Source organism: Schistocerca serialis, chromosome 5, assembly GCF_023864345.2.
Source record: "Schistocerca serialis cubense isolate TAMUIC-IGC-003099 chromosome 5, iqSchSeri2.2, whole genome shotgun sequence".
NCBI classification, from domain to species: domain Eukaryota; kingdom Metazoa; phylum Arthropoda; class Insecta; order Orthoptera; family Acrididae; genus Schistocerca; species Schistocerca serialis.
Window position 1 is genome coordinate 354,291,329 of NC_064642.1, and position 13,593 is coordinate 354,304,921.

Here is a 13,593-nt window from a genome sequence, read left to right on the forward strand (position 1 = left end):
TTACAGGGAATAGTTCATTGATAGGTCAGATTCGACAGAAAATCAACATCGACAATGACACTTCAGGTATACATGTCGAGATCGCAAGAAGAAGATGAACAGATACTGAAAGTATATACGATGATTTGAACAGGTGATTTAGTTTGTAAATTGAGATGAAAATCTAACAATCATGGGGGACTGGAACGTGGTTATTAAGGAAGGAATAGAAGAAAGGGTTACGCGATAATATGGGATTGACAGTAGGAACGAGAGAAGACTAAGACTAATTGAATTCCCCAATACATTTCAAACGTCAGTAGCGAATACTCTGGTCCTGAATCACAAGAGAAAGAGGAATATTTGGACAAGATCTGGAGACACGGGAAGACTCCAGCTGTATTACACCATGGTCAGACAGAGATTCCGAAGTTAGATGTTGGATTGTAAGGTGTCCTCAGGTGCAGATATAGACTCATATCGCAATTTAGTAATGACGAAGACTGTGCTGAAGTTTAGGCCCGCTCGGTTAGCCGTGTGGTCTAACGCAAGTCATTCCGGAATGGGAAGGAGCATCTGGTTCACATGGGACTTAACTTCTGAGGTCATCAGTTCCCTAGAACTACTTAAACCTGACTAACCTAAGGACATTAAACACATCCATGCCCGAGGCAGGATTCGAACCTGCGACCGTAGCGGTCGCGTGGTTCCAGACTGTAGCATCTAGAACCGCTCGGCCACCCCGGACGGCGGAGCGCCTGGTCCCCGGCGCAAATCCGCCCCGTGGACTTGTGTCGAGGTCCAGTGAGCCGGCCAGTCTGTGGATGGTTTTTAGGCGGTTTGCCACCTGCCTCGGCGAATGCGGGCTGGTTCCCCTTATTCCGCCTCAGCTCCACTATGTCGGCTATTGCTGCGCAAACAAGTTCTCCACGTACACGTACACCACCCTTCCTCTACCATGCAAATATAAGGGCTACACTCGTCCAGTGTCAGACGTTCCCTGGTGGTGGTGGGAGGGGGGGGGGGTCCATCGGGGGTCGAAACAACGCACAACAACCCTGAAAGAGTAGTTCAGTGTGGGGTGGCAGTGGGGTGAAGTAGACTGCGGTAGTCGTCGTGGGGTTGCGGACCACTGGGGCTGCGGAGGGGCCGGAGCCTCTCCGTCGTTTCTAGGCCCCCGGTTAACATACAGTTCGATACAATACAATACAATGCTGGATTGTAAGGTGTCCTCAGGTGCAGATATAGACAATACAATAGATAGACAAACACAATAGATAGATAGACAATACAATACAACGCTGTTCATGAATCACAAGAGGAGGAGGTATACTAGAACAAGACTCGGAGACATGGAAAGAAGGGACAAAAAGATAATTTAATGTTCTCTGGGGCCATAGATACTATGATAATCATAGTTTAATAGGCAGTTCAGATGAAGAGGAATGGACATCTCTAAAACGGCGGCCATAGAACTTGAAAAGAAAAATATAGGTACAAGAAAGATAAATGTGAGAAAACCACGGGTAACAGAAGAAATACTTCGATTCATCGACGAAAGAATGAAGTAGAAAAATGTTCAGGTAAACTCAGTAATACAGAAATACAAATCACTTAGGAATGAAATAAACAGGAAGCGTAGGAAAGCTAAGGCGAAATGGCTGCATTAAAAATATGAAGATACCGAAAAAAAATGATTGTCGGAATGACTGACTGGCAAATAGAACAGTCACAAAAACCTTCGAATAAATTAAAAGCAAGAGCAGTAACGTAAAAATGCAATGGATATTTGACTATTAAATGTGTTGGCGAGAGCAGATAGGTGGAAAGAGTACAATTAAGGCCTCTATGAGGGGGAGGACTTCTCTGATGGCGTGATAGGAGTCTATATATAGAAAGGATAGGGGATTCAGTGATAGGATCAGAATTTAAAATAGTTTGGAAGACTTAAGACCAAAAAAAGGTTAAGACTTTTCGGTTTCCAGCCATGTGTTTTGCCACTGGAGCATCATCCGCAACATCAGTCTGAGCTATCTGAGAAATATATAAGTGAATTTGTTCAAACTGCCGTCACCAGTTATCAATCAGGCTTCAAACAGATAACATAAAAATTTGACACTCAAATAAGCAAATCATAAACTAACCCCTTATTTCTTTTATGATGAAAAGTTGTCTAATGATGTTTCTGATCAATGACATTGGATCTTCATTAATAATGACTGTTAGTCCATTAGCAATGTGGCTTTTTTCTCTTGAGTGGCAGTTCGAAACCTCTTTTCCGTCGTGTTAAAATATTTCAGTGTATGTGACATTTGTCCCTATCATTTCTGTATAGTCTTAAAACTGTAGATGCTTGGAATTCATAAGGAACAGAGCTTACAGGCATAAGAGTCATTGTTTGAAGGTCCTGTTTCCAAGCTGTCTGCCAAATACAGGAGCTTTACAGTTTTTGGACTACTCCGATAGTGCCCACAGTTCTTGTGATGCTGGGGTGTCAGTTTCTTCCAAGTCGTCGGCGGTGCTATGACCTGGATATCCCTTTCTGTTGCACGCCAGATGGCGCTCGTGTTCGCTGGGCTGTACAACCTGTGCGGCAGCTCCGCAATGACCGCGAACGCGACACAGATCTTCCTGTGGAGCGGCAGCTCCATGGATTCGGACGCGTCCACCATCATCCTCAGCAGCATCCAGCTGGCGGCCTCGCTGGCGGGCTCGCTGGTTGTGGACCGCCTAGGCAGGCGGCCTGTGCTGCTCACGTCCTACCTCGCAGCCACCATCTCCGTCACCGTCGAGGGCGTCTACTTCTACCTCAGGGAGCACGCCGACCAGGACGTCATAGAGCCTCTCGGATGGCTGCCACTCACCGCCCTCGTGTGCTTCTTCGTAAGTACCGTCGTGCTGCATACTCGTTTTATCTCGAACATAATGAGCTCTTTCATGACAACTATCAAGGATTCCGAAAATATTATGCACATTGAACCGTTGATTTAGCCTTTAAAAATCTTTTCTTAAAGAATTTACTTTTTTTACTAGCGATTTACCAAGAACATTAGCACATTTAATCACACTAGGTGATCGTGGAAGTAGTTGCCAGGAAGTACCTGATGGAAAATAAAATTACCTTTAATAAATGTGAATTTTATTGCTAAAAGCCTTTTCAAAACCGGATTTAAAAGCACCCTCTAAATATCAGGTTACAATTATCCAGAGGCAGAATAACAGTGTCTTTTTTTTCCAGTAGAAGCCTTCGGGCTGAAAAGCTTCCGCTCCCTTTCAACACGGCCGTAGTCACGACCCCTCACGAAAACCTCTGGAAAACTACACTGGTGCAAATCTGCAACACACCAGATTACTTTAAACCAAAAATTTTAACAACTCACACAAACACATTAACTATGCATCCCGTAAGGGGGATGGAAATGGTGCACAGACTCACTACGGCTCTTACGGTGGAAGGATGGCAATTTTATCAAAATGACTATTTAAATAAAACCCATGAAATTCAGTCTTACATAAAATGTACAACATGCTCTAGATTACACATATATCGCTTAGCAAGATGATAGCCAAGACAAAAACATATTTCAGGAATTCGGCCTTTACCTTGATTCTATAAATTCGTTAACACCGAATCCGACAAACATGACACAGGCAGCTACTAACGTACGGCAGACCGACAGAGCCCGCAGCTCGTGGTCGTGCGGTAGCGTTCTCGCTTCCGCGGCCAGGTTACCGGGTTCGATTCCCGGCGGGGCCAGGAATTTTCTCTGCCTCGTGATGACTGGGTGTTGTGTGATGTCCTTAGGTTAGTTAGGTTTAAGTAGTTCTAAGTTCTATGGGACTGATGAACCTAGATGTTAAGTCCCATAGTGCTTAGAGCCATTTGAACCATTTTTAGATCGACAGACAAACAACCGACACTAACTGCCTAACAAATGCGGACGAGAGACAGACGAGCAAGTTGGGGGACGAGAGACTGAACAAGAAAACCAATAGGATTTCAACAAGTAAATGAAACAACATATCACGAATCACTTAACTTTTAAAAAACTGCGATGTCTGGCGAAGACCTGGCGCAGCACCCCCAAAACGGTCTCCCGAACCGTCCGCTGCCAGCCGGTTCAACGGACGCTGGAAAGCGCGCCGATCCCACGGCGTCACAGCTCGCGCCGGACAGACCGATGTCGTGGGTTGACTCCTGTTGCTCTTGTGTCGGCCGCGAAGCCACTACCCCTCGCTACACGGCGCGGTCCATTGGACTGACGTAGCGACCTCACATGCGCCGACGCTCTAGACGGACAAGTCATGCTGTGTCCCAGTGCTCGACCGACTAACCTATCGATCCAACCGCCAATGCCCATTGCCTCAGCAAACTCGAAGAGACTGGCGGCCTAACACATACTAGCACTCCGGACGACAGACAAACACTGACTGCCCCACACTGACCCGGCTGACCAACTGACCAGACTCAGACTGTCTCCGTCTGACCCTGCTGCCGAGCTCATAGCGCCCCTTAAATGCACGTGAACAGACAACTTTTCCCCTTTCCCACCAGAGGGAGACACCAAAGCTGCGATTGCCATAGCTGCGCCACCGCCAGAAACGGAAGGCGACTGCTTTACACTACGCGCTACGGCGCGCTCTTCAAAATGGCAAATTTTAGCACGGCTCACACATCATAAAATGAAAAAGAAAAAAAGGAGTGTTCTCTGACTAAAATATCAGTGATTCATAATTAGTATCAGTCAGCCCATACAAAAATTTGAGTGTAAAAACTTACACAAGTGGTTCCTAACTTTTCTGATACCATTGGGCTCGAGAGCAAGCAAATATTTGCTAGAATCCCTGACCCCCCCCCCCCCCAACCCACCCCTCCCTCTCCTCGCCGCCATCATCAACATTAACACCTAACTACAACCTAGAAACAAGAAGAATTTTCTTTCGATACTTTTATTTTCAAAATGCTTATAGATAATTGATATTTAATTTTTGTAGATGTTTTATTAAACCACGAACTCATATGTCAACGAGACAACTGGTTCTGCTTATTTTTAATAACTTTCTTCTGCAGGATGATGAAATAGTTCTCAGTGCATCTCAAATGCTGCCTGCAACTCCTTCTCAGAAAAGAAACCTATTTATCCACACTGAAGGTAGCACTCACCCACTCCGACTTCAGGCCACGAGTGGCCTACGGGGACCATCCGACCGCCGTGTCATCCTCAGAGGAGGATGCGGATAGGAGGGGCGTGGGGTCAGCACATCACTCTCCTGGTCGTTATGATGGTATTCTTCACCGAAGCCGCTACTATTCGGTCGAGTAGCTCCTCAATTGGCATCACGAGGATGAGTGCACCGTGAAAAATGGCAACAACGCATGGCGGCCTGGACGGTCACCCATCCAGGTGCCGACCACGCCCGACCGCGCTTAACTTCGGCGATCTCACGGGAACCGGTGTACGCACTGCGGCTAGGCCGTTGCCACACTGAAGGTAGACACCTGTTAAAAAAATGCTTCCTCTGCACCACTCCTCTCTGTAGCGACCCTTGCTTCTTGCACATCCCACACTCCCATTCCAAATCAACCAAGTTAAAATGTGCGCATTTGATTGCTGGACTCCTCAGATCTTGATACCAAATATCAGGCATTGCCTCCCAACACGGACAACACAGTGGTCGATGACCTTCACTTAACGACCGAAAGCAGCGTCATTTCCGTAGAGTTGTCAGTGCTAACAGACAAGCAGTACTGCAGAAATACCTCAGAAATCAGTGCGGGTCTTACGACGATCGTATCTTTTAGGACATTGCGTCGAAATCTGACCTTAAAGAGCTACAGCAGCAGACGATCGACAGGAGCACACCGGAGCAGCGCATCTCCTGGGCTCAAGACCATATGAACTGGAAAACCGGTCTTGTCAGATGTGTCCCGACTTCAGTTGGTAAGAGCTGATGACAGGGTTCGAATGTGGCGCAGACCCCACGAAGACATGGACTCAAGCTGTCAACAAGGCACTGCGCCTGCTGGTGATGGGTCAATAAACGTGTGGGCTCTGTTTACATGGAATGGACACCACCCTCTGATCCCGTTGCACCGATAACTGACTGTAAAAGGTTGTGTTCGGCTGCTTGGTGACTACTTGCAGCCATTCACGGGCTTCATGCTCCCAAACAAGCACGGAATTTTTATGGATGACGATGCGCCATGTTACCGGGTGACAGTTGTTCGGGATTGGTTTGAAGAACATTCTGGACAATTCGAGCGAATGATTTCGCCACCCAGATCGCCGGACATAAATTCCATCTTATACACTACTGGCCATTAAAATTGCTACACCAAGAAGAAATATAGATGACAAGCGGGTATTCATTAGACAAATATATTATACTAGAACTGACATGTGATTACATTTTCACGCAATTTAGGTGCATAGATCCTGAGAAATCAGTACCCAGGACAACCTCCTCTGGCCGTGGTAACGGCCTTGATACGCCTGGGCATTGAGTCAAACAGAGCTTGGATGGCGTGTACAGTTACAGCTGCTCATGCAGCTTCAACACGACACCACAGTTCATAAAGAGTAGTGACTGGCGTATTGTGACGAGCCAGTTGCTCGGCCACCATTGACCAGACGTTTTCAATTGGTGAGAGATCTGAAGAATGTGCTGGCCAGGGCAGCAGTCGAACATTTTCTGTATCCAGAAAGGCCCGTACAGGGCCTGCAACACGCGGTCGTGCATTCTCCTGCTGAAATGTAGGGTTTCGCAGGGATCGAATGAAGGGTACAGCCGCCGACCGAAGTGGCCGTGCGGTTAAAGGCGCTGCAGTCTGGAACCGCAAGACCGCTACGGTCGCAGGTTCGAATCCTGCCTCGGGCATGGATGTTTGTGATGTCCTTAGGTTAGTTAGGTTTAACTAGTTCTAAGTTCTAGGGGGCTAATGACCTCAGCAGTTGAGTCCCATAGTGCTCAGAGCCATTTGAACCGTTTGAAGGGGACAGCCACGGGTCGTAATACATCTGAAATGTAACGTCCACTGTTCAAAGTGCCGTCAATGCGAACAAGAGGTGACCGAGACGTGTAACCAATGGCACCCCATACCATCACGCCGGGTGATACGCCAGTATGGCGATGACGAATACACGCTTCCAATGTGCTTTCACCGCGATGTCGCCAAACACGGGTGCGACCATCATGATGCTGTAAACAGAACCTGCATTCATCCGAAAAAATGACGTTTTGCCATTCGTGCACTCAGATTCGTCGTTGAGTACACCATCGCAGGCTCTCCTGTCTGTGATGCAGCGTCAAGAGTAACCGGAGCCATGGTCTCCAAGCTGATAGTCCATGCTGCTGCAAACGTCGTCGAACTGTTCGTGCAGATGGTTGTTGTCTTGCAAACCTCCCCATCTGGTGACTCAGGGATCGAGACGTGGCTGCACGATCCGTTACACCCATGCGGGTAAGATGCCTGTCATCTCGACTGCAAGTGATACGATGCCGTTGTGATCCAGCACGGCGTTCCGTATTACCCTCCTGAAGCCACCGATTCCATATTCTGCTAAGAGTCATTGGATCTCGACCAACGCGAGCAGCAATATCGCGATACGATAAACCGCAATCGCGATAGGCTACAATCCGACCTTTATCAAAGACGGAAACGTGATGGTACGCATTTCTCCTCCTTACATGAGGCATTAAAACAACGTATCACCAGGCAACGCCGGTCAACTGCTGTGTATGTATGAGAAATCGGCTGGAAACTTTCCTCATGCCAGCACGTTGCAGGTGTCGCCACTGGCGCCAGCGTTGTGTGAATACTCTGAAAAGCTAATCATTTGCATATCACAACATCTTCTTCCTGTCGGTTAAATTTCGCGTCTGTAGCACGTCATCTTCGAGGTGTAGAAATTTTAAAGACCAGTAGTGTATTTATGGGGTATAATGGAGAGGCCAGTTCGTGCACTTAAATCCTGTACGGGCAACACTTTCGCAGTTATGGACGACTGTAGAGACAGCATAGCTCCATATTTCTGCAAGGGACTTCCAACGGCTTGTTAGTCCACGCTACGTCGAGGTGCTGCACTACGCCGGGGAAAAGTAGGCATGACACGATATTAGGAGGCATCCCATGACTTCTGTCACCTCAGTGTACCTGAGGAATCTAGAGATACTCTTCAGCTTCGTACTAATATTTCCTGTATGGAGCGCGAGAACAAAGTTAGACTAATTACAGTACTACCGACTGCCCATGTCTGTTTGCCCGTGGCGCTGACTGATCGCACCTGTGTCAGTGTCGTACAACGGCTGACCGTAAGCTCGCAAGTTCCACGACCGTCCAAGCATTACGCTGTGCTTTTAAAGAATAATAAGTAAATATTCAAACAACTTGTTAAAATTGTCCTGAATGTATTTTCACACATAAACTTTACGTAACGCATCTACTAGGTGACTCATACTTGGCGTGCTACAAATTCGTCTAGTCTCTTTAGGATCTCAACGCGGGCAGACAGCTACTACCTAATTAGTGCGCACTGGATTGGTTATTAATAATAATCTTTGGCCTCGCTATCTTTCATCGTTGTCACAGATGGTATCCCCATCTACCGGTCAGAGAGCGCATCTTTTAATAAACTTAAAAATTACGGCCAGAGAATGAAAAGTATTTCTTTTACACTTTAAAGTAACAATGATTAGTTCACGCGTAAATGACGCAGGCTGCCATTTCTTATCAAAACACTTCATCAGAAGCCAATATTTGGAGCAGTTAACATGGCTGACATGGCTACAGGTTTGTGACGTCATGACAGCTCGCCTTCTTATATCTCCATGATTACGGAGCTCCACTGGTCCAATAACCCAAAACGTAGCCAAGCTGGTTTAATTGGAAATTGTTACTTAATCACTTTGTCCTCAACATAAGCAGAAACGGAAGCATTAATACGATGTCAAATGCTTTTTCCATTGAGCAAGAATATCTATGGAATGAGCACTGAGAGGCACAGAACAGAATCTTCATCGCCGAAGTACGTTGGCCAATAGTCACGCGACTGCGATGCGAAGTGAGGCTTATCTGCAAGTGCTCTGCAACCGTTGAATGACATTACATCGCTACTGCAGAGATATCCCGTTCAAAAATAACTTGCACTTTGTACATTCCTTTCATTGGGATCCCAACATTTTGAATTCTATATTTTGAATGAACGTAGCTTAAAACATGCAGCAGATAAAAGCAAGGGAATTTCGTATGTTGTCGGCTAGTATCACAGCTCAGAATCGCTGTTTCCTGTAACAGGAAAAGAAGGAGTACCCATAACAACGTTTTTATGTTTTGTGGTGAACTTTACCGTATTGCTCTGCCTCTGTTTTAGTACATATGCTACGGCGGCATTGCGAAATAGCTTCCCCATTAGTCAAATTGAAAGTGTTAAAGAAAACATCGAATCTGTTTCAAATTAGCGACTTATCCTAGTTTGAAATTTTTTAATGACTTCAATTCTTCCGCTTACGCTTTCATGTACTATATAGCTAATCTTCGCCTCTTCGTAGCAAGTTAAAATATCAGTCACACATATTCATTCTCCACATCGGAGGTACTAGTATTCAGGTTGCCTATTGTAACTACTTAAAAATGAGCAATGGTTTCGAGGTACGTACGTGGGTTGCCCAGAACGTAATGAACAGCATTTTTTTTTTCTCAGCCGAAAACAAAGCTACGAATGCGAAACGTTACGTATGTATTATTTGAAGTCTCCTGAGTGAGCGCGCCAAATTTCCGTACTTCCGACAGATAGCGTAGCTGCAGGACTGTTTCAAAATGGCGTCTGTAGGTTATATACCTTACAAGCAACATACTGTCATTGAATTTCTCAGTGCAGAGAAAGAAACTGTGGGGAATATTCACAAACGTTTGTTGCAAAGTCTATGGAGCATGTTCTGCCGATACAAGTACAGTTAGTAGCTGCGCACGGAGGGTGACGTCATCTGAAGGCGGTTCGGCAGAGTTCCACGATTTGCAGCGGTCGGGCAGACCACCCACGGCTGTCACACGTGACATGTTGCCGCGAGCTGATGTCATTCGCGAGGACGGACGCATTGCGACTCGTCCGTTGGCGCTGCATCTGTCAGTCAGCAAAGGAAGTTTACGCAGTGAAGCACTGGCTCCGCCACCAGGACCAGGATTGGTACTGACAGAGCACACACGCTCCTGGTTCGCACTGGAGGAAGGCCATAGAACGGGATGGAAAAATAGGATGTGTAGATAGAACACCATTCTTTCGTGCGTGTAATTCGCATTATGTTCAGTAAAGGATTGTTGAAGGAAAAAAAAAGCGGTGCATTACTTTCTGGGCAACCCTCGTATACTGCCACATATGAATCCCGTCTGCTCGTGAAAACTCCTCGAAATGTGTGCACATTCAACGAATTGTCTGGGAGCCCACTCCCACACTACCAGTATTTGTGTAGCACTTTTCTCTTAAATATATGTCGATACAGTCACGTAAATTAGTCCTATGATTTTATGCGTTTGTTGTCAGTATTAATCAACACACAGAACATCTTTTATTAATACGATAACTATAAATATACACTTTGGTACTTACTTATGAAACGAATTTCAATTTGTATCCGTAACAGCGACAGTTCAGCGCCACTGCTGTTACTAATAAATAGTGCGTGAAAACAGATAAAAATACGTGTAAAATTAAATTTCTGCTCTTATCGAAACAACGGCGTCATACTGATCTCATCTAACCACTTTGGGTAATGTTGACTACTGGCACAGTTGCCTATGCTCACGCCATACGTATTCCTACTCTATAGCTTTTTCCACAGAAAATACACTGCGATTTTTCTTCACTTTCAAAACGTGCCTGTATAAAACAAATAGTGGAATGCATAGTTTATCCTTTAACAGATTTTTGTTCATTTTAAAAAACTGAATGTTTCAATTACAGTTAGTAATTTATCCGAGATTGATTTGGAGCATTGGCATAAACCGATGGCATTGATAATATTTCAGTTCAAACAGTTATCCTTGAATGTGTCATTGTTAATAGCCGGAGCACTTTCGGTACTATCTCTGTCGGCTACAAAGATTCTTTTGTCCGCTGTCACGTACTGGGACTCCATCATTAAAGAAGCAGTCAAAATTCGTATAAGTAACGGCCTAATCAGTAGAGGCAGGGATTTCAACTCAGCTAGGAATGGGAACCAGCACTTGCCGTACTAAGGCATCGTCGGCCGCAGACGAACGATTACGAGACAATACAACCGGAGAATCAAAGTCCACGCACTTAAACTGGGCGCCAACACTCTGCCAGCGCGCGCGCTGGGAAGCTATTTGTGGCCGCGCTTTTCCCGCGTCGCGAGTGAGAAGACCGTGACCTGTTTGGTAGGGCCACTGGATGTCCCCGTACTCTATGATTCGTCTACGATGACGTTATAGTCTCAACCCTTGGCGCCTGTGCTTTTCTTGCGTGTCAGCTTATATATTGGCGAGCCAATTCAGCAACACGTCAGTAAGTACCTGAAGATGACGAGCAGCTAGCTCGTCGGAATACTGTGCAGCTTCCAGAACATTATCCACCGTGAGGCCCGTGAACAAATGAAGCAGTTACTACGTCGGGGAAGTCTTAAACAGCTGTAGTGTTGCTTTTGTTTAGTGCTACAGGCCTGGTAGCATATATACGAGCCTCATTTTTGAGTCATTACTGTAAAGAACGCGGAGATGCCGCATACATGTGTAAGACAGCGTTATCAGCGCCTGACAGAGTTTGAAAGGCATTTCACTGTGGAACTCCATATGGCCGGTTTGTCGAATGTTGTAACATTCCATATTTGTGTGGCTTATGCGCCAGTGGCCTGCTGTTGAACTGCAAGGAATAGTAGGGGCTGGCATACTTGTCGTCAAGCTTTCGGTCCACCACATCAGACAACCACAAGGGAGGATATGTGTAGCAAATACGTCATAATCCCCATCTGCGTCTGTCGACCGGGAACGAGTAATGAACTCCCTGCAACGTGCTGAGTCATCCCGCGCCATTGGTCGGAGACTAGCTACAGCATTGGTCGGAGACTGGCTACAGCATTGGTTGGAGACTAGCTACAGCATTATTTGGAGATTGCCTACAGCACTGGTTGGAGACTGGCTACACATTGATCAGAGACTAGCTACAGCATTGGTCAGACACTGGCTACAGCATTGGTTGGAGACTAGCTACAGCACTGTTCGGGGACTGCCTACAGCACTGGTTGGAGACTGGCTACACATTGGTCAGAGACTGGCTACAGCATTGGTTGGAGACTAGCTACAGCATTGTTCGGAGACTGCCTACAGCACTGGTTGGAGACTGGGTACACATTGGTCAGAGACTGGCTAAAGCATTGGTCGGAGACGGCTACAGCATTGGTCGAAGACTACCTACAGTATTGGTCGGAGCTTGGCTACAGCAGGGGACTACGGAATTACTGTCCCGTGTGCTGGCTGCCTGTAACACCATAACACAGACGGCTGCCTTTGGAGCTGTGCCGTGACTGATAAGAATGGACTGCTGATGAGTGGCGTCGCTTTGTGCTGAGCGATGTATCGCGGTTCTCAATCATCCCGGGTGACCATCGCCGGCGATTACGGTGGGAAAGAAGCCGTTCTCCCAACGTTTTGGAGATCCACAATGGTGCTACTTCTAGTGTCATGGTTTAGGTAGTTATCGATTATGATTCAGGTCACGGCTGGTAGTGATTGACGGTGTTCTGACGGGACAACGGTATGTTACGGTTGTCCTGCCTCCCCACAGCCTACTTCTTGTACAACACTGTCATGGTGGCATTTTTCAACAGGACGTTAGTCCGCACCCATCCCGTGTCTTTCTAAATTGTCTGCGTCATGGTTGGTTGGTTGTTTTGGGGAAGGAGACCGGACATCGATGTCATCAGTCTCATCGGATTAGAGAAGGAGAGGGAAGGAAGTCGGCCGTACCCTTTGAAAGGAACCATCCCGGCATTTGCTTGGAGCGATTTAGGGAAATCACGGAAAACCTAAATTAGGATGGCCGGACGTGGGATTGAACCGTCGTCCTCCCGAACGCGAGTCCAGTGTCTAACCACTGCACCACCTCGCTCGGTCTGCGTCATGCTGAGGTACTCCAGTGGCCAGCAAGTACCCTCGATCCGTCCACAACAGAACATGTATGGGACCAGCTCAGACGTCTCATTCTCAATATCCAGGTTATCAAGTACCAGTTACAAAAATTGTGGAGCGGCTTGCATCAGGAAGAGATAAAATGACATTACGACACCCTTCCCAACCGAATCAGTGCACGCTTCCTGGTCAGAGAGAGTGCAAAGTCATACTGATAATAGTCATATTCCCAAGTTCTCATAAAGTTGATTAGATTTTGTAATTACTAAAATATTTGCATATCCTTTCAACCAGTAAAGTTTTATTTCAGTTCAATCATCTCGTTTCTGGGCGCCTCACTTTTTTTGTCAGACGCAGTGTATACAGGGTGTCCCTCCAAAGAGGCGTCAGGCACATTTTCTTTAGTGTTCGGCAGATATTTGCAATTTCTTTTTTTTAATTTTTAGCTAGACTCAAACCAAATAAATTGTATT

General features: G+C 46.4%; 1 protein-coding gene across 1 annotated transcript in view; it reads left to right on the forward strand.

Moving 5' to 3' along the window:
- LOC126481937 (facilitated trehalose transporter Tret1-like) overlaps positions 1–13,593 on the forward strand; it is a 65,165-nt gene that overhangs the window by 33,856 nt on the left and 17,716 nt on the right. The window contains exon 3 of the mRNA XM_050105897.1: positions 2,536–2,862. Coding sequence (XP_049961854.1) covers positions 2,536–2,862 — 327 coding nt within the window. The remainder of the gene's footprint in view (positions 1–2,535; positions 2,863–13,593) is intronic.